Raw genomic sequence first — 21,064 nt, 5'->3', positions numbered from 1 at the left:
AAGACTACTATCATGCGATTCTCTGTCAGCAATGTTTACAGTTTCAGTTAATCAAAGCAATTCCAAGTGTCATGTGGTTGCCCCCTGCCAGGAAAGTTTACAACTCAGGGCTGCATCACAGTGTGTGAGTAATAGTTGACTTTTAATAGTGCAAAAAGAGGTGCAAGCTGGGAATCCAGTAAGAGTTCCCAAGAGTTTCCTAAGCGTTGGTCCTACTTTATCTTGCAAACGTTGTTTAATATCTCGTTGCTCACATGGACTTCCCTTGAAAACAAAATCCACCAGTATGAGGCCTAACTCTTGATTGATTGGAATTCAAATCACCTCATGCTTCAAATTTTACCACTACAGAATGTTTGAGAAGCAAACATTTTGAACAACTGTGGCTGATCTGAACATTTCAGGTTTTTTTGTATGAGCTATTACTGCTTCATAGCTGTAGATATGCTCAGGTCTTTATTGACTGCACCGAGCTGCTGGAGAAACGCAATGTTTTGTGTCAAGTGAGGCCATCTGTTCAAATCTTTGAAACAATATGATGTGTAAACTGAACTCTTCTAGCCAACGCAACTCTGATTGATGCTGAGCATGATGGAAAGGTGTTTATCTGACTTCATAGAGTATTCATTTTTAGCTCAGTCCTCAAGATGGTAGCGCAGCAATTTTGACCCATTTTGTTTGTTTGTAAATGGTAAATGGACAGCATTGCTATACGCTATTGTGCTTTTAACCAGTCATTGAAGCGCTTACAATGACCACACACACACACACACACGCACACACACACACACACACACACACACACACACACAGACACGCACTGGTTGCAGAGTCAGTCATCCAAGGTACATACCTACTTATCAGGGGCTGTAGGGGTTCAGTGTTTTTTAACTCAGAGGACCTGGGAATCGAAAGTGCGCCTACTTGGTTCCAAGATGAGCGCTCTTGTCCTGAACTACTGCAACCCCAGTGTGTCTTATACAGTGATAAAGAAATCATTCATCCATTAAAAAAGAACAATTGCTTTAAATAATCAGCTAAAAACATGTACTGCATATGTACTTTCACATGGACATTAATTTTTAGAATACTCGCAGGATATTTATGAATACCTCTTCAAGATGATGACATGTTTTCCACCATCTTCCTACCACGGGAGCTGGAATGACCAATTTGCAAAGTAAGCATGTCCTGACCCTGCTTTGAACAATGGTTTAATGACTACTTTTTACAGTATGTTGCAAAGCAGGGCATAGCATGTGATCGTTCCTGATTCCCAGGCACTGTCATCTTCTACTTTGCTCATGCATGATTTTATGACCTTTTTTTGACTCGATTTCCCTACTTACCTCTTATATTGCCCCACAGCTTGCCTGCTAGCAAGCTTGCTGGGTCATTCTGTGTAATATACCTTTCATGACTGGTCAAACACGTTTTTTAAATCCTGAGATTCAGTGTCCCATTTGACAATTTCTGGTTTGCACTCATGCAAGCTTTTATTTGTAGCTTCTCCTGCTAGCTGATAAAGCAAGCTGTGTTTCTGTGGCCTAATTCAGCTTTGACCAACTGCAGATAGTTCCTAATTTAAGCGTTTCTGTGTAAATTCAGCGCGTTTATTGTCCCTTTGGTGGATTCAAACCAGTTTTTGTGTCCTGTCACTTGCCAAAATGCATCTTTTCTTTGCAACAGAATATTTGGAAGTAGGCACAGTTGCACTTCCATTTTTGGACTTCATATGCAACACACTTTGGTTGTCTTCTATGATACAGCCACCTTTCATATGCATGGACCACGATTGGCTGCTAAAAAACAAAGCACGCCTAAAAACCCCAAATTGGCCAGAAATTTGAAAGTACTCCTTATAACCTGATGTGTCTTATATACAGCAAAATAAGGTGGGTAATGCAAACAATTTTTAATTGTGTGCATTACTATACAAGGTTTTACGGTATTTGTGCAATGATTGATCATTCAAAAACATCGCTGACCAAAACGCAAAACACTATTTGCAACAGGAATCGATCCTGGGTCATGGTGATGAGAGCTTTAACCCTTCACAACATTCAGGTAACTTAAAATTAGTTTTACCTGGTTATTTCAGTATGAGAAATTATTTTCCCCCCATTTTCCACTTATTGAAACATAAATATTTTGTTTGTTTGTTTGTACATGATTCAAATTGACTCGTTTCTTCCGGCGCCGTCACGAATGGCAGCCACTCCAGCAGCTCCCGTGTTATTTTCGATTGTTCTCGATTGTTTGTTCTCAGCTCAGGGATGCTGCTGGAAATGTGAATTTCCCTTCGGGGATGAACAAAGTATCTATCTATCTATCTATCTTAACTACTAGACCACACCTAGTGATATAGAAAACTGTCCTTAAGGATATAATAAATACAGTCTGATTCATCATACACCAGAGTTATTTATCTTGTTGTCTCTCTTTGCATTTATTTATACCTTTCGAAATGACTTTCTGTTTTCTATATACTTTTACATTTAACATTTCACATTAAAAATAGTATGATAATGAGATCAAATAGGATACCTTTTCCTATGTAATTTTTGTAACACTGAATAAGTTTCAGTGCTCTCACAACCACGACAGGGATTTGATTACCGTTGCATGTAATGATTTGCAATATTGGTTTGAGACATGTTTCGACCAATCAATCATTGCACTAAAATATACTTTAAATGTATCAATTGTGCAAGAGTTAAATCGATGAATACGGTACCTCTTAATGTGTGCCCTTTATAGACCAGTGCACCTCATATATGCAAGATATCTGACAAGACTATTTTTGGGGGTGCGCCTGATAAACCGGTGCACCTTATAGTGAGTAAAATGTGGTATTACAACGGTGGAAAGTTTTTGAATGGACATTTTGATCTGACAACAAATCATTATGACTGACAAAATGATGGACACTATCAAATACAAATAAAATACTGTGGTAACTACTGCAGCAAACGGACAAGTCGGTTTTTACTTGACGATAGAGAAGCTTTCGTTAGTATTTCTCTTAAACAGACAAGCCACCATTGGCATTACTCACAAACCTCACACCTGCATCACTTCCTATCTCTCTCTCTGCATTTGATAGATTCAGCTCAAGTCTTGACACTCCAACTTGCAGCCTGTCATGACCGTTAAATTGAAAATGTGTAAATGTAGATGTAACTCTCATACAGTACAGCCTTTCAGTCGAATGCTAGCCGAACATGTGAGGTGCCTACTTCTGCATGTGTATGGAAAAAGTATACAAAGGAATTTTGTCATTTATCTCCACTGTCCTCACAGTGTCTGTTGTGCTCGCCATTTTTTTTCTTGAAAAATGTCAGCGTATGGTCAGGAGACGTGGCCCTTGACCAATTGCCAGATTTTCTCAGTTCATCTGGCCCCATGACACAGCAGTCATACTTGCTTTGTGTTTTTTAATCAAATCACATGACCAAAGAGGTTTAATTTTCTTTGGTAGTAGAAAGAATTGACAAGGCTTCAATAGACATGGACAAAATAATTGCGATTATGGGTGCCCCATACTTACTCAGTGTGTGCGTTTTAAAAGAGAACAAAATAGTGCCGGAAAGTTAACCTAAAATTTTACCTTAATGGAATCAAAGCCTTTCCCTCTAAGAGCACGCCAAGGACTTGATATGGGTTTATTCAACCAATGGAGTGTATGTTTAATTTGACTTATTGACTGTCTGTTTTGTTTTAGTATAAAGGCCAAGCCAACCTTCATGTGTTTGAGGACTGGTGTGGCTCATCCATAGCCCAACTCAGAAAGAATCTACACTTCCCTCTCTACCCTCATGTAAGTTGTACACAGTGAACCGCCTTTTCTATGTTACATTGGCTTATAATGAACATTCATTTGGAATCAAGTGATACAGTAATATATTTAAATCCTGATCTGTTTCAGGAAATGACTCATTTATCTTGTAAATCCCTCCTGAATTATCAATTCAACATTTGCCTCGGGATTTTTATGTACTTGTTAACCCTAAGCGACAGCTTAAACCCAGTAAGTTGTTGGGTAATTGATGGAGGTTTGCTGATTTCCCCTAAAATACTTCAAGCTGTGGATGATGGGATTTTATTTCATGGTTTTGGAATTCCCATACGGGGAGATTAAAAGTTGTGACATCTGCTGCAGGATGCCAGCAGCAGATTCCATCACTCATCACAGGATGAAGTGCAGCATAGCTAAAGTTGCATCGTCACTGATATTACTCTTGCGAACTTTGCATGAAAACTCGATGTCATCCATTTTTCATGCGAACACATATCTCCATCTAAATCATAGTTCATGTTTACGACAGGGCTGAATACAAGACATAATGAATGTGTGTATTAGGAATAAGAATACTGGTTATGTTTTCCGTCATATATATATATATATATATATATATATATATGTATATATATATATATATATATATATATATATTCTTTTTTATAAGCCCCCCCAATAATTTCCGACAACAATCAACAAAACCACATAACCTGGTCTTCAGATAAACGTTAAGACGTCAGCGCATTATATTTCCCTGTGTGACGGTAGATTATTTGACAAAATCTATAAAATAATAGTAATGCCTGAGCCTGTGTGCCATATAAACAAATCTATTACTTAAAATTAGTCTCCCTCCTTCAGTTACTTAAGTTTGTTCAGCCTCTTTTATAAAAATGTCACAAAATTCTGCAAACAAGAAGGAGACAGATGTGTTTAGGGGAGTGTGCTATGTGTACAAAGATCTGCAAACACAATCAAATTGCTCTGGGTGCCTGGCTGGCGTTTTTGTGTGTTTGAAGTATATTCTGTGGATTTTCGTCGTAACCTGTCTCAACAGTAATCATAGATTCTTCAATAAGCTTCCATATAAAGGATTCCTTGGAGATGTACACCCTAAACGGGGTCTGTTGGTGTAACTCAGTCAGTGTAAATGTTAGTTGAAACTTTGCCCTTTATATTTTGGACCGAACAAAGGACACCCTGTGTTGCTACAGCTTTATATACACTGAAATTGGAGAGAAGATGACAATGGTCCTTATTTTATCTCCAAGCCAGAGGTCCTCATTTATAGAGCCATATTTGGCTCACAAGCCATATGTTCCTGACCATTGTTACAGTTGATAAGCCACTCCAACCGATAATGTTAATGTATTTGCATTCATCTCTGCTTCCTGCTGCAGACAAGAACGACATTGAAGAAGCTAGCTGTGGCTCCAAAGTGGAAGAACTACGGCTTGCGAATCTTTGGCTTTCTTCACCCTTATCGTGATGGTAACCGACATGCTCATCTTATCAGCGAGGCCTTCGTTTGTTGCTATAGTTCTCACGCCAAGTGTCCTTTAACCGAAAGAACTCCCCCTGGCCCACCATCTAAAGATCCTTTCATTTTTATTCATCTCTATATTGACCCGCTTGACCCTTGTAAAGCAGTGGTCCCCAAATATTTCTGTACCATGGAGCGTTTTTCCTAATAATAACTATAACAATAAAAACAATAATAAACCTAAATCAACTGTTTACTCACTAGACCACTTGGGATCTAGATGACATAGGATAAGGCAATACTATCGCATTATGCCACTATTTTTACTCAGGAAGTACAACCTAGTTTTGACAAAACGCTTTCTCATAATGCTCCATTACAAAGTTGTACAACGTGGCTCCATGAGTAAAAATAGTGTGATGATAAGATCTCATCTCATCTCATCTCATTAGCCGTACCGCTTATCCTCATTAGGGTCGCGGGGCGGCTGGAACCCATCCCAGCCATCTCCGGGCAGTGGGCAGGGGACACCCTGAACTGGTTGCCAGCCAATCGCAGGGCACACAGGGACAGACAACTCATTCGGTCATTCACACCTAGGGACAATTTGGACCGGCCAATTCACCTGAAACCTTTTTCCAATGTCATTTACAACTGTAGTGGGCTTGATGTTAGGAATCGAACCCTCATCGCCATAATCAGGGTTTTATTTGGGTTGCATCTAATGCTGAGTAAATGTGGTCAGCAGTATTTGTCGACAGATCAATCACTGCTCAAATACAATGTATTACCGTAAAACCTTGTGTATAACATGTTCCTAAACTTTCAAGTCAAGTCACATTTATTTATTGCCCTAATTCACAAAATACGTCAAAGGACTGCACAGGCCAAAATTACACCATCCCCTGATCGGAAACTGGAATGCAGGCAAGGACAAACACAAAAATCTCAGCATGAGGATGATAAGAAACCTTCGAGTTTTTGTCTGAGGAAAAAAAAATGTATGTCCACACAAATAAAACGGTATAACCCAAAAAAAAGGGGGCAACTTTTTTCTCTTTCTGTGCAGCCCAGTACCAAACCACCCACGACCCGATACCGGTCCACGGCCCGGTGGTTGCCGACCACTGTTGTATAGGTCTCTAAATCAAACGTCCCTTTTTCATGTATTGTTTTTTCAAATTCATGGAAAGTCTGCTGTATGGTCCAAAACATGTTCTGCGACCGCGGCAACAGGAAAGCCTCAAACCAAGTTCGCTGAATATTACACCGTTAAATTAGTCCTTTTGGTATGGATATGTTAAAGTCAAACAATTTTTCTTCGAATGGGACATTTACATCTTAAAACCTCTACCGTTTACTCGGCAAGATTTGAGAAAAGAACGATAGTTTCATGTTTTAGCACGAAATATTCTTACTTTTGTATTCTGCCACACTCAACAAGGTCTTCTTGCCTACGTAACAATGCTGTATGTTAAACAATGTATGTATGTATGTTAAACAATCTGTATGTTAATGTGCTGTATTTCCCCATCTTCCCTAGTTATCGTTTGGGATCTAAGTATATACTGTAAAGCTGTTTGTTTGTCTGTTTGTGTATCTTTCTCCCCAAGAAAAGGGATAAGGGGTTTAGATATCACCCACATATTTTAAAGGCAGTCACATAGGTTACCTCAGATGTGAAAATTGCCCCAAAAAATCTGACTCGGCACTTTTGGTTCTACTGAGGAGAACTGTCACCCAAATGCCTTCACGACTAAATGTGGATACTGCTCTAATGGTGCACAACCATTCTAGATGCAGGTTGGTTGGTCAGATCCTTTAACCACTAGGGTTGTAGGGGCACCTTTTCCTGTGGTGTGTTTAAGGAAAGTATAACCTTGTAGCACAGTCTCATTGGCGCAGTCGGTAGCGCGTCTATCTTATAATCTGAAGGTCGTGAGTTCAACCCTCAAATGAAGCATAGGGTTTCCAACTTTAAAGAAGCAAGGCGGCGCAGTGGTTAGCGTGTGTGCGGCACAGTTCTGAGGTCATGAGATCGAACCTCCTGTGTGGAGTTTGCATGTTCTCTCCGTGTTTGCGTGGGGTTTCCCCGGGCACTCAGGTTTCCTCCCACATTCCAAAAACATCCATGTGAGGTTAATTCAAATTGTCCCGAGGTGGTTAAATCCTAATGGACCTGTAGTCAAATATTTCCAAGGACCTGAAGTTACTAAAATGATTTCAAAATTACTTCACATTTGCAGCCCTTTGAGACTCATTGTAATTAAGGGATATACAAATAAACATGACTTAACTTGACTTCAGATGATTATATTGATATTGGTCATTAGAATTCTTACCATTAACCCAGTGACGTGTGGTGAGTTTCGTGCCCGGTGAGGCAGTCAGATTTACAAATAAGTGACCAGACATCATTTAATTGGCAGCGCAAGAAAGCAGTATACAAACCTTAGCATAGAATTAACATGTTTCACAGATAGATAGATAGATAGATAGATAGATAGATAGATAGATAGATAGATAGATAGATAGATAGATAGATAGATAGATAGATAGATAGATAGATAGATAGATAGATAGATAGATAGATAGATACATAGATAGATAGGTAGGTAGGTAGGTAGGTAGGTAGGTAGGTAGGTAGGTAGGTAGGTAGGTAGGTAGGTAGGTAGGTAGGTAGGTAGGTAGGTAGGTAGATAGATAGATAGATAGATAGATACTTTATTCATCCCCGTAGGGAAATTCACACTTACAGCAGTATCTTTGTGTTGATTATTAACAGATTAACAGAATGGCCTCGGGGTATTTACTTCCGGCGCCGTCACGAATGGCAGCCACTCCAGCAGCTCCCGTGTTATTTTCGCTACGTTTGTGATTTATTTATTTATTTATTTATTTTTGCTTACTTTATCAGTGCCTTGCAACACTTGGATTACTTTGTATCCTATGGATATGGGTTTCAACTCGCAAAAATACGTATATTCAAGAAACCTACTCCTCGACCTGAAGATTTCTCGAGCTGGCACGGTCCCCCTTTTACCTAACGAGGTGAGGCGACCCTACCGGGGTTGCAGAGCCGGTGCTAAGGTAAAGGCTAAGCGGCTAGCGGCGAAGTGGCGATATAAGCTCACGGTACCGTCCATAATAATGGGGAATGTCAACTCCCTACCAAATAAGATCGACGAACTGGCTGTGCTTGTGAAAGACATCAAAGCATACAGGGAGTGCAGCTTGCTTTGCTTTACGGAAACGTGGCTTACGTCTAGTATCACGGACGCTAACATTGCGCTAAACGGCTTCTGCGCTGTTCGGGCTGACAGAGGGACAAATGTCAGTGGGAAGCGCAAAGGAGGGGGACTGGCTATCTACGTGAACACGAGGTGGTGCAACCCCGGGCATGTAAAAACAAAGCTTTCTATCTGCTGCCGTGATGTCGAACTTTTGGCTGTAAGTCTGCGTCCCTATTACATGCCCAGAGAGTTCGGACACGCCATTGCTGTCATTGTTTACATCCCACCGCGCGCTGATGCGGAAGTAGCGTGTGACGTCATCCACTCCGCGGTGGCAAAACTTCAAACACAACACCCGAAGCGTGTTCAGGAGAGTGATCAGACATGTAGTCTCTTGATAATCGCTTGCCGCGCACTGCTGAACGTTTAGTAATCGCTCACTGTGATTGCCTTACTGATCCAAAATGGCCGACGACAGTACAATGGATTTCGTTCTACAGCTTGCTTTGAGCGAGTTGGCTGATATGAGCGACAGTTCGCATATTGACACAGTTAAGGTTATCCTAAACGCAGTGGAAGGGTCATACCTGTCTTGCATTGTTCACAAACATTACCAGGCAATGTAAGACGATATATTACATCGCCAACAGCACTCGTCAGGGTGAGATCCTCCATCTTCTGCACTGTCGACGCCATGTTGGAAATCAAAGTAAGCGGTCTTTCTCCCGTGATTACTCGGGCACGCGAGCGCTCAATAATCACTGGCCGTTCAGAAGCTAGCGATAGCTCGCGATAGCAATCACTCACTCTCCTGAACACGCCTCCGGAGGCTGCAATGTTAATCTCTGGGGACTTCAACCACGTGACTCTTGATAAGACACTGCCCTCTTTCGTTCAGTATGTGAACTACAAGACCAGGGGAAATAAGACTATTGACCTTCTGTATGCGAATATCGAAAATGCATACAGTGCTAAACCACTGCCTGCCCTTGGAAAAGGAGACCACAACCTCATTCTGCTTAAACCACAGTACAAACCAAAAGTGAGGAGGCTACCAACAACCACACGCTCTTTTAGAAAATGGTCCACCGAGGCAGAGCAGGCTCTGAGAGACTGCTTTGGATGTACGGACTGGGATGTCCTGCTAGGGTCCAGCAGTGGGGACATTGAGGAGATGGCAAACTGCACTACTGACTACATTAAGTTCTGCATGGAAAATGTTGTTCCTATAAAGACTGTACGCTGCTATGCCAACAACAAGCCCTGGATCACGAGCGACATCAAGTGCCTTCTGAACCAAAAGAAGAGGGCCTTTAAAAATGGTGATCAGCAGGAGCTAAAACGAGTACAGAAGGAGCTCAAAGTCCAGCTCCGGAAAGGGAAGGAGCAGTACAGGAGGAAGTTGGAGAAAAAGCTGCAGAACAACAACATGAAGGAGGTGTGGGAAGGGATGAAAACAATTACTGGCTGCAGCACCAAGCAGGGTGTGGCTGTGGATATAGATGTGGGGCGAGTCAACCAGTTGAACAACTTTTTCAACAGGTTTGACCACTCCGCCTCATCCTCACCCCTGAGTAATGCAGCTGTCCTCCCCCCTCCCCCTCTGGACACTGGCATGGAAGACATCCCCCCACTAAAAATAACTTCAGCCCAGGTGTGTGGAGAGCTGAGAAGGCTACGAACCAGCAAGGCAGCTGGTCCGGATGGAGTATCCCCCCGACTGCTGAAAGCCTGTGCGTCTGAGCTGGGAGACCCTCTACAGCGCATCTTCAACCTGAGCCTTGAACAGGGGAGGGTCCCTCAGCTGTGGAAAACATCCTGCATCATCCCAGTCCCAAAGAAATCAAGACCTGAGGAACTCAACGACTTCAGGCCGGTCGCCCTGACATCACATGTGATGAAGACCATGGAGCGGCTGCTGCTGCACCACCTGAGGCTACAGGTCCGTCACGCCATCGACCCACTGCAATTTGCTTACCAGGAGAAGGTGGGAGGGGAGGATGCTATAGTATACATGTTGTGTCCCGACGGATCACCACCTTATCGTGGTGGGGCACTTTGTGCGTCTCCATGACCCATAGAGCTATGTCGGCGGGAGTCTCGTACTCCTGGTAGGGTTACCCAAGCCGAACAGGTCGAAGGGTAGAGTCCAGACTAAGAGTGATCCCAAAAGCTGGTGGCGGCACGCTTTGAGGTGGTTTCCTACAGACCTGGATCCCGTTAGCCGCCTGCAGTTGTAGGAAGATGCCAGTCGTCTAGGGTCTCCCTTGCCACTGGAACCATCTTCTTTACAATCAAGATAGTGGCGTTGGGGAAAGCGCACCCCTTACGCCACTTTAAAAACCATCATTGCGCAGGTATCCTCTTTTACCTGAGTCTCCGACCACAATCCAGGATCGGACTGTTCAAACATCAGCAGACTCACAAATAAAAGAAGATGGTCATCATCGAATCGATGGACAACCCCAAGCAGTATACATGTTACACCGATCCCTCTCTCACCTGGATAGGGCGAAGGGGGCTGTGAGGATTACATTTTTGGACTTCTCCAGTGCCTTCAATACCATACAGCCTCTGCTACTGAGTAGGAAACTGACAGAGATGGGAGTTAGCTCACACCTTGTAGAATGGATTACTGACTACCTGACAGGCAGACCCCAGTATGTGAAACAGGGGGGCTGTACATCGGACACTGTGGTTAGCAGCACAGGATCTCCGCAGGGGACCGTGCTCTCTCCGTTCCTATTCACTCTATATACATCAGACTTTAAGTACAACTCTGAGTCCTGCCATGTGCAAAAGTTTGCCGACGACACTGCGATCGTGGGATGTATCAGAAACGGGCAGGAGGAGGAGTACAGGAAATTGATTCAGGACTTTGTCCGATGGAGCGACGCAAACCACCTGCACCTAAACACCACCAAGACCAGAGAGATGGTGGTGGACTTCAGGAGAACCAGAACTCACCCGGTTCCTGTAACCATCAAGGGAGAATGTGTAGAATTTGTCCAGACCTACAAATACCAGGGTGTGCAGCTGGACAACAAACTGGACTGGACTGCCAACACAGAAGCTCTATATAGGAAAGGGCAAAGCCGACTTTACTTCCTCAGAAGGCTGGCCTCCTTCCACATCTGCAAAAAGCTCCTGAAAATATTCTATGAGACAGTAGTGGCAAGCGCCCTCTTCTATGCGGCAGCGTGTTGGGGAGGCAGCGTCAAGAAGAAGGATGCCTCTCGTCTCAATAAACTGGCTAGGAAAGCGAGCTCTGTTGTGGGCAAAGAGCTGGACAGCCTAACAGCAGTAGCTGAGAGACGAGCAGTGAAAAAGCTGAGGTCAATCATGGACAATCCATCGCATCCACTACACAGCATTATCTCCAGACAGAAGAGCAGTTTCAGCGACAGACTGCTGTCACTGTCTTGTACTACGGACAGACTGAAAAGATCTTTTCTTCCTCATGCCATGAGGCTCTTTAACTCCACCCGGCAGACTAAAGGCCCACATTAAACCACACCACCTACATTGGATATTACCGAATCTTACTGCAATATGTATTCTGTGTAGCACTGTTTAGTTACGTATTCTGTGTAGCACTATTTAGTTACTCTATATAACACGCTACAGTGGGCATTTGCACGTCACACTGGGTATTTGTATATTGTATTCTTTTGGCTTTATTATTGTACTGTTCTCAGCTCAGGGATGCTGCTGGAAATGGGAATTTCCTTTCGGGGATGAATAAAGTATCTATCTATCTATCTATCATGCTAGGCCAAAAGTTCGACGTCTCTGCAGCAGATGGAAATCTTTGTGCCCAGGGTTGCACCACCTCGTGTTCACGTATATAGCGAGTCCACCTCCTCTCTGCTTCCCACAGGCTTGTGTGTCTCTGTCTGCCCTAACAGCGCTGAAGCTCCACATTAGCGTCCGGGATTCTAGAAATAAGCCACGTTTCCGTAAAACACAGCAAACTGCACTCCCTGTACGCTTTGATGTTTTTCACTTGCACAGCCAGTTCGTCAGTCTTATTTGGTAGATAGTTCACATTTACCATGATTACGTACGGTACCGAAGGCTTATAACGCCGCTAGCCGCTTAGCCTTCACCTTAGCTCTGGCTCTGCAGCCACGATAGGGCCCCCTCATCACACCGGCACGAGAATTCTTCAGGACAAGGAGTTGATTTTTCGAATAAACACATTTTTGTGCTTTAAAACCCATAACGATGGGATAGAAAGTAGTGACAAGTGTTGTTGTCAAACGGGGACGAAAAACACAGAAGATAGAAGCAGACAATTAAAACAATAAATCACGAAAAGATCAAAATAACACGGAGCTGCTGGCAAGGCTGCTGCTCGCGGCGGCGCCTATGAAGTGAAAAAATGGTGTTACCTTAACTTATACATGAATTCTACCTGCTGCTCCTTTTGAATAAAAACATCAATAGACATGTAATCTTCAAGTATGAAAACATTTTCTATGCAATGGAAAAAAAACTGGATGGTTTCATTTGCTGTTAGGTTGCAAATACTATCAATAATAATGTTTTTGTGGGCGGGGGGTGTTGCAAAACAGAATCCTCAGTCTCACAATCACCCTCTGCCATGAGGCAAGATAACTGCGTGCTTCACTTTGCATCTGCAGGGGCTCAGCATAGCAATTTAAAAAAAGGTTAAATGAGAAATAACTAGTACTTAATGAAGAAATACATTTTACGTTTTTTTTTATGTAAAATTTAAAAGCGAAATTCCTATCCCGTTATACTTACTATTTTACAGTAAAACCAATTCCTCACCCTTTTTAAGATGTTTTCCATCTTGTTTGGTATTTTTAGGTGATTTCCAATTTTCGGTATCATCTGATGATAATTCTGAGTTCTGGCTAAGTGCTGATGAAAGTCCGCTCAACTCCAGGCTGCTGGTATACGTTGGCCAGGTAAGAAAATAACTTACATCAACATTTCATTCACAATTCCTAACTCTTGAGTTGTTGTCCAGTATATACTTTATTATACATTCAAAATAAGGAGAGAACACAGCTATGGATTTTAACTTGCAAGAAGGACAGGGAGATTCAGATTAGAGAACTTCACCCCCTGTTACTGAAACCCCCCTCTCCGAGCCTTCTCATTTGATTAAATTGTCATGGTTACAAAAAATGTCAAAGAAATTAAAGAACGGCAACATGATTGGCCGATAGTCGATCATGTAAAACAACAAATAGAGCAAAATAATTGTCAAAATACGATACTGGCATCCTATGAAATTTCCTTTGCGGGTGTCCAATATTAGACACAGAATAATCAGTCGTATAGTGCTGACCTGACTAAACCTATTAAGATAGCAACCATAAAAAGTTTTTAGCCCCCCTCTCTTAGAGAGAATCTTAATACTGAACTCCACTTTCTGCTTCATCGTTGTTAAGTGGCCATTTACCTGTGCCATTTTCACCTGTTATTACCTCTTGAGAAAACCCAAATCCTTAGTTTCGAGTGGCATGGCTTAGCAACAGTATTTTCTACAGCAATAATTGAAAGGGACTCATCAATGTCATTGAAAGGCCCTTATTAAAACGGCTGACACATGTAAACTTAATTGTGCGACTTTTTGGAGGCTTGATCATTTTTAATAGAGTGAACGCTCAGTCCAAGAAGAATTTTTGTGAATTTTTTAGAGGGCAAGCATCAGCAACACTGGCCTATGCATATGCAACATCATCTGTTCTTTTGTCGGTGCTCATGCATACACAATAAACAGTGAGAAAATAGGGCACCTTAACCTTGTCGTTTCTAACCGATCCCATACTCTCTTACGTGAAATGATTACCATCCAATACACATGTCCTTTTTATAAATGTTTTTTTTCATCTCTCATTTTGCATCTAGCGACCTACCAACACTTGTCAACCTTCACCCATGCAACACCCTCTTCGCACGTTCTAAATGCAGTCCCATGGGGTGTGATGTATGTAAAGAAACGGGAAAAAAATGCATTCCAATGAGATGTGACATGTCACTCGCTGAGATGAATTAGCCGCAAGTTAATATTCATGTGACATTTACCAACGGAGTGATATGATGGATGTAATGTAGGGGGAGCTACAGATAGGATATCATTTCATTTGCCAAGAGCTGTCTTCATTTTCTGTCTTCCTCGTCAACACCTTCAATATAAAAATCTTAATCCACACTCCTGTCCTCATTTTTTCACCTGTTTTCTTTTACCAATCGAAAGCGATAAGTTAGGTCCATTGCGTAGAAATGATTTCTTTTGTCCATTTCATAGAGCACACCCACGACCCCTCGTGAGGATTAGATGTTCACATATGTTCTATTCAGTCTGTATTTTAATTCGAAGAGACGGATCTACCCAATGTGCGCATGCACTGTGTTTTCTTCCCACGAGCACTGGAAGACAATATCAACCCGTCTTCAGTTTTACTCAAACAATGCATGACATATTTTAGTTGGACTCATATGCATATTTGCAGCTATTGATGATGAGTGATTTTGTAATGTTTTATTGGAGTAAATGCTCCCCAACTTTTGTGCCAAAATTAAGTCATAATCAGGGCTTATGTTGAGGTTTCGAGGGTAGACCCTTACGAGGGGAAGCAGGAGCTGACGCAGGGGTGCTCAAAATAATATGGCATTGATGAAGAAAACCAGGAAAGAAATTACAAATGAACAAAAGGGGGAGGAAAATGCAAGAAACAAAATAATACTCTAACATGCCACTGGAAACGGACCATACAAATCTCATTGGTGCCCTCTGGTGGAGGGAGGCATACCAGACACTAACATTGTGCATCGTGTTTGTAAACACTGGGTCATCTTTAGCAAAAACATGCAGTATTGATCAAATTTCTAATTTTACCTTTGTGTGTCAGTGAATCCTGGATGTTTGCCTTTTTTATTTACCTCCTCCCAACTTGGGTGTAAGCATGTTTCTCTCAGTTAGCTGTGACTCATAGAAAGGGAAATAACATGCATGCTTGTGTGTAACTATTGCATATGATGTTCAATGGGGTGGAACAAAAACATTTTAAGTACCACCTTTATCAATTCCAGCCCATTAACCATTACAGTAAATCCACGGCCTAAAGAACATTAAACTGAAAAATTATCCTTAGGACAAAAACTTTTTGGTGTCTTCACTATAGATAAAGTTCTTACTCCTTTGTTGTGGGTGTTTATTCTAATCTTCATTTTTACAGCAATAGCTTAAAATGTGAACACATGTTTTTTTTGTTTAAAGTTGTAAATTTCATTCAACAGTTGAATGCATACGTTTGTGTCTCCACATAATTTAATCTAATTTAGTTTTTTTTTGCTTATATTTTGCCATTGCAAAAATAGTAGAACTATACATAAAAAGAGTTGTTTGGTAGTTTTGTTGGTTAGATCCCTTAACCACTTGGGTCATAGGGGCACCATTTCCTGTAGTGTGTCTTGGGCAAGTACAGCCTGGTGTCGCTCATCCCTCTCCAGGCCATCATATGCCCCCCCCCCAAATACTTTACTTGAAAGATTTAATTTTGTCCTTTATCTTCCTGGGGGTAGTTGGTTTTAGTCAGTTTTGACCTGCTGAAAATATAAGTCAGCGGTTCTCTTCTAAAATCACCCGCACGGTGTATTTTTAAACGGATATATAAATATCTAAAGCAACATCATGATAATTATGATTCTGAAACCCTGCTTATTGTGATAGACACTGCAAAAAGCATGACAACCCAAAAGTACATTTGAATTTTACAGCACACATGCTCACATGTTAGTTTGCAATTGCAAATTATGGAGCTTGCACACTGCACTGGTATCTCAGTTTTCTCAGGAACTTGTTTTAATAGTTGAAATGGTAGTGGAATGGAGCCCCCACCCGTACTGACCATTATCATAACAATTTCAATTGTGACTTGAAAGCACCAACGAGCACATTTTTTCCCTAAAGCCATGGAAAGTATTCCCAAATTCTAAAACATGCAAAATGATGAAATGTTTTGGAGAAAGCCTGTCTTGCCTTCGACTTACTGAGATCTGACATCATGTGGGGAACACCAGCACCCTAGAAAGCCAGTCACCTCATTGGTTTACGCGTTAATTCATAAATCTGACACTAAGCGCCATTTATTACTAGCAGGGCAATTATGGCGGCCAGAGCAAGCTATAAAGAACTGCCAGTAGTGCAAAAAGTCAGATTAGCAGCCGTTTAGATTTAGGTTAACTATATGTTGGATTGACCATTTAACAGTCTAATGGCCAGGGGGACTAGACTACTGCGGAACCTGGTGGTCCTGCACCGCACACTGCAGTACCTCTTCCCAGAGGCTAGCAGAGTGAACAGTCCATGATGGGGGTGAGAGGGGTCCCCGATAATGTTCTTAGCATGGGATAGGCAGCGCATCTCAGCTGACTCGTCGATGCTTCAGGTCAAGGTGCTAGTCCACTGACTCATCCCGATACGTCCTTCTCCCTCACTTCACCACCAACCAAGAATCCTGAAAGGACCGGAAAATTAAAAGTATGAGGTCGGCATCAATTATATGCTTAAGAATATAAGTGTTTTAAGTCTAGATTTAAAAACTTCCTCTGAAGTTACAGGTCTAATCTCCGGAGAGCATTCCACAACACCAGCACCTTGATGGAGAATGTTCTCGAGCCTGCAGATTTCTTCTTGACTCTTGGAGTCTCAAGTAGACCAGCATTTTAAAAGCAGAGGCTCCGTGCTGGAACATAGGGGGAAATCAAATCAGAGAGATAAGAGAGGGCAAGTACATTTGTATGGTAGTAAGAGAACCATAAAATCACATCTTAAGCGGACCGGGAGCCAGTGCAAGTTTGCTAATATTAGAGTGGTACGGTCAAACTTTCTTGTATTAGTCAAAAGTCTCGCTGCCGTGTTTTGAACCAGCTGCAAATTTTTGATGCTAGACTTTGGAAGACCATAGAGCAATACATTACGGTAATAGAGCCGAGAAGTATCAAACGCAAGAATTGTGTTCTTTCAATGATGCCACAGCTCTAGAGGAAATTAGTAAATGGGTCAACTTTGAGACTGCAATATATCTGCATACTTGTGAGAAGAAAAAACAATTGTTCTGTACCTAAAAAAATGTCTTTGTGAATACCTTTAATCACTGACATACTGCTGGAGCCCAGTGCTGATGATGTATCATCTAGGTGAAATATTCCTTGTCGTGCATTCTGTGCTATCCACTGAGTTGAACTACCTCCATATTTCTTACATTTGTCGTGCCCCGCTCCTTTATTGACTCCCTCTTCTGATTCTTGGCTTTTTTCTTACAGCTGGGGACAGAGTGGACTGCTCCAGGAGAGTTCAACAAGTTCAGGTCCCAGTCCTCCAAGTCTGTACAGTAAGTACCTGTGATGTGCTCAATTATTTCTCAGCAGACTATTTAGGCCCCCCAAGATATACTATGTCAAAAAATGTAACCATTGCTTGGCATCAATAGCATGTTAAATATTAAAAATCAACAAAATTTCAAAAAGTGTCGACACTGATGAATTAAGATCCGTTACAAAGTTGTCATTGTCCAAGTTTATATGCACTTAAAATGGGGTTTGACAATTTGATTTGTTGTACCCTATGTAGCAGTTTTTTAAACACAACTTAACTTTGTTTTCACACAAGGTTTTGCAACAAGAAGATAATTGGGAAGGAAAACCACTCATCATTATGCATTGGACTTTGGTGCATTCAGAAACCAAGCCCAGAGTCAGAGCTCTTAAATGTACAAAGAAAAAGCACCAAAGACATAAATTGTTTCATTATTGTTATTTGTTAATCACGTTGTTTTGTTCAATATTTTTAAAAGGACAGTGTGTATTGTTTGACCTCTACATGTCACTGTATGTTGTTGTGCTACTGAAAATGAGCGCTAAAAAGCAAAAGGTAGAATTAAAAACTACGAAGACTCAAAGTGACCAAGCCGCACTATTTCTCCTCTAATTTTTCTGCCAAGCCTTTCATGATTTTTTGGTTTTCGAGTACCCGTAGCAGGAAAATGGCACAAAATTATGTCAGCTCCTTCTATGTAAGGCTCAAGTATAGCCCGGGGGTGGCATCCCTCTCCAGGCTTTTTGGATAGGAAGTTTGCTCCACAAACTACTGGTTTCCATGGTCACCAGTACTAGGAGGAGCTTCAGTATCTGACTCAGATACAGAACCTTCATCATCTGGTCGCGGTTGTTGTCGGTGTAAAAGGTCATTCTGCTGTTTAGAGATGAGCTGGACCTTGACATAGATGGGCAGTGGCGTGTGACAATCTGCTACTAGATGCCAGATCCATCCATTATCTTCACCGCTTCACCTCAGTAAGGTCGCGGTGGTGTTGGAGCTATCTTCGGGCAGTGAGCAGGGGACACCCTGAACTGAGACAGACAATTCACTCGCTCATTCACACCTAGGGACAATTTGGACCGGCCAATTAACCTGAAATGCATGTTTTTGGGAATGTGGGAGGAAACCGGAGTGCCCGGAGGAAACCCAAGCAAGCACGGGGAGAACATGCAAACTCCACAAAGGAAAGTTGGATCTCATGACCTCAGAACTGTGCCGCACACGCGCTAACCACTGCGCCGACGTGCTGCCCAGATCCTAGATCACTAAGGAAAAAAACATTTTGTACATCCTTAAACATCTAGCTTAGCACTTTAAGAGAGAGGGAGGCAGAGAGACTTAGAAAGATGAAGGTTGGATATTTTGTTCAAAAAGGCAGCGAGAAAGAAGCCGGCCCGACCCGAACGTAATGATTGAAATTTTAGGCCTGACCCGAATTCAAGATCTTACGACTATTGGCAGTTAACAACAGCAAAAGTTTTTTTTCTATTCTTTGTTAATAAAATTACTCTGGGCCGTAGCTAGTCCTTACAAAATCACTATTGTATTATGATACTTTAGAGGAGGTGTCCGCAACAAGCATGCATTTTTTGATACTCTTTGCCCCCATCCCCTGGTTTTACCCAGTGAAGGCTGGACTTTTGATAAACTTGTACGCGTCTGTACTTTGTCACCAGTACCTGAAATACAATATGATACGTATCATTGGGAAGCCTAAACACTCGGGATTTAAGATGTGACCATTTCAAAATGTACTCATCACAGAGAGATCACTAATCAAGAGGAGCCATCCGTGTAAAATATTCACTCCAAAGCACACGATAATACTGACAGATTAATAGAAATCCGCATTAAAGCATATCTGCTTCGTTCTACAGTATGTTACTTCTTGAAATTAATTTGTTTCGCTCCCAAAATCCCCTTAAAAATAAACAGACTAAATTATTCCCAATATGGCAGTTAGCCTGTCCCTTTTCGATTCACACCTTTTCTTGCCAATAGCAAGCTTTTTTTTGCAGCTCACTGCCTGCATTGGCCAATACGGGCCTGTTTGATCAAACAGATGTCGCCTTTAATAGGTCCGAATATCTTCAGCCAGTAGTAACCTTTTTGCATGATGATTGACACATTGGTTAGCCAATGAAATCTCCAACATAAATGTATACAAATTTTCAATGTGTATTCAAATCAGAGCGGAAATTAAACGTGCGCAAAGCAATCAGTGATTTATTTTTACACACTATCAGGCGAGAATAGAAACCTTCTATTTCTGTCGTGTTCCAGCTCAGGTTATTTAATGTTAGTAGCACTTGCGGTGATTATTTCAGTTCTGGACAAAACTTAAAGAGTCTTACCTTTCAAAATAGACCGTCCACATTCTCCAAATGGTTCAAGACCAGCTTTCAATTTACAATGGGTACGTCTTGGGTTGGGATTTTACAGGAAGGTTAAGGGGTTAAAGTCATGATTGCAACCTTAGTGAGCTCATTCCTCAAGTACTAATAAACTCTTCTTATTTTATCTTATTCTGGATTCGGCTTGGTGTTTGGACTGGGTTGAAAATCGTCCTTTTCTTACTTGAACCATTTTCAGGCTACACTAACAAAGAAACACTGGAATAGGCATGAAACCACTCTCCAGTCCTCCTACACCCTCCCCCATTTCCTGCTTCCTAATGTGTTGCGAATCACAAGACAGCGGTGCTAAAAGTAAGATACAACAGGTGCCATGAACAGTTTTTACAAAGGATTTTGGACTCAGTTGGGCATTGTCAACACATACATAACATCTACTGAGAAAATATTCTACTTTTAACATTTCAAAGACACATCACCTTTAATATTATTATTTTTTAAATTAATATTCCTTGCTCAAATTGCATAACAACAAAGTAAGTCTCCCAAGGGTTTCACTTGTAGTACACTGTGTAAATATAGTTTGGGTGTATTTTGTTCTAAACCAAAACTCTTAGTTGACAAGTCACCTCACCAATATCCTTTGCCTGGATATGGAAATAACCGTGAAAAAACTGGTTATAAGGACCTGAGGTCAGGGTTGAGGGAGACTCAAGTCAAATTCGTTTCTGTGCCAACGCTCACATGCTTGAGGGGAACGACTTCAAAGGAGGCCGTGAAAGTCGATCAGAACGTAATTAGGCGACATGTTGTTTGATGTTATTCTTCGTG

General features: G+C 41.7%; 1 protein-coding gene across 1 annotated transcript in view; it reads left to right on the top strand.

Moving 5' to 3' along the window:
• The window catches only part of b4galnt4a (beta-1,4-N-acetyl-galactosaminyltransferase 4a), a 216,720-nt gene that overhangs the window by 137,193 nt on the left and 58,463 nt on the right, over positions 1-21,064 (top strand). The window contains exons 4-7 of the mRNA XM_088340891.1: positions 3,725-3,820; positions 5,203-5,293; positions 13,355-13,455; positions 17,825-17,892. Of these exons, the coding sequence (XP_088197017.1) occupies positions 3,725-3,820; positions 5,203-5,293; positions 13,355-13,455; positions 17,825-17,892 (356 nt within the window). The remainder of the gene's footprint in view (positions 1-3,724; positions 3,821-5,202; positions 5,294-13,354; positions 13,456-17,824; positions 17,893-21,064) is intronic.

Source organism: Urocampus carinirostris, chromosome 7, assembly GCF_059441175.1.
Source record: "Urocampus carinirostris isolate Australia breed hairy pipefish chromosome 7, RoL_Ucar_1.0, whole genome shotgun sequence".
Classification (NCBI taxonomy): Eukaryota; Metazoa; Chordata; class Actinopteri; order Syngnathiformes; family Syngnathidae; genus Urocampus; species Urocampus carinirostris.
The sequence above is the reverse complement of the archived record's forward strand: the minus strand, read 5'-3'. Positions and strand labels throughout refer to the sequence as shown.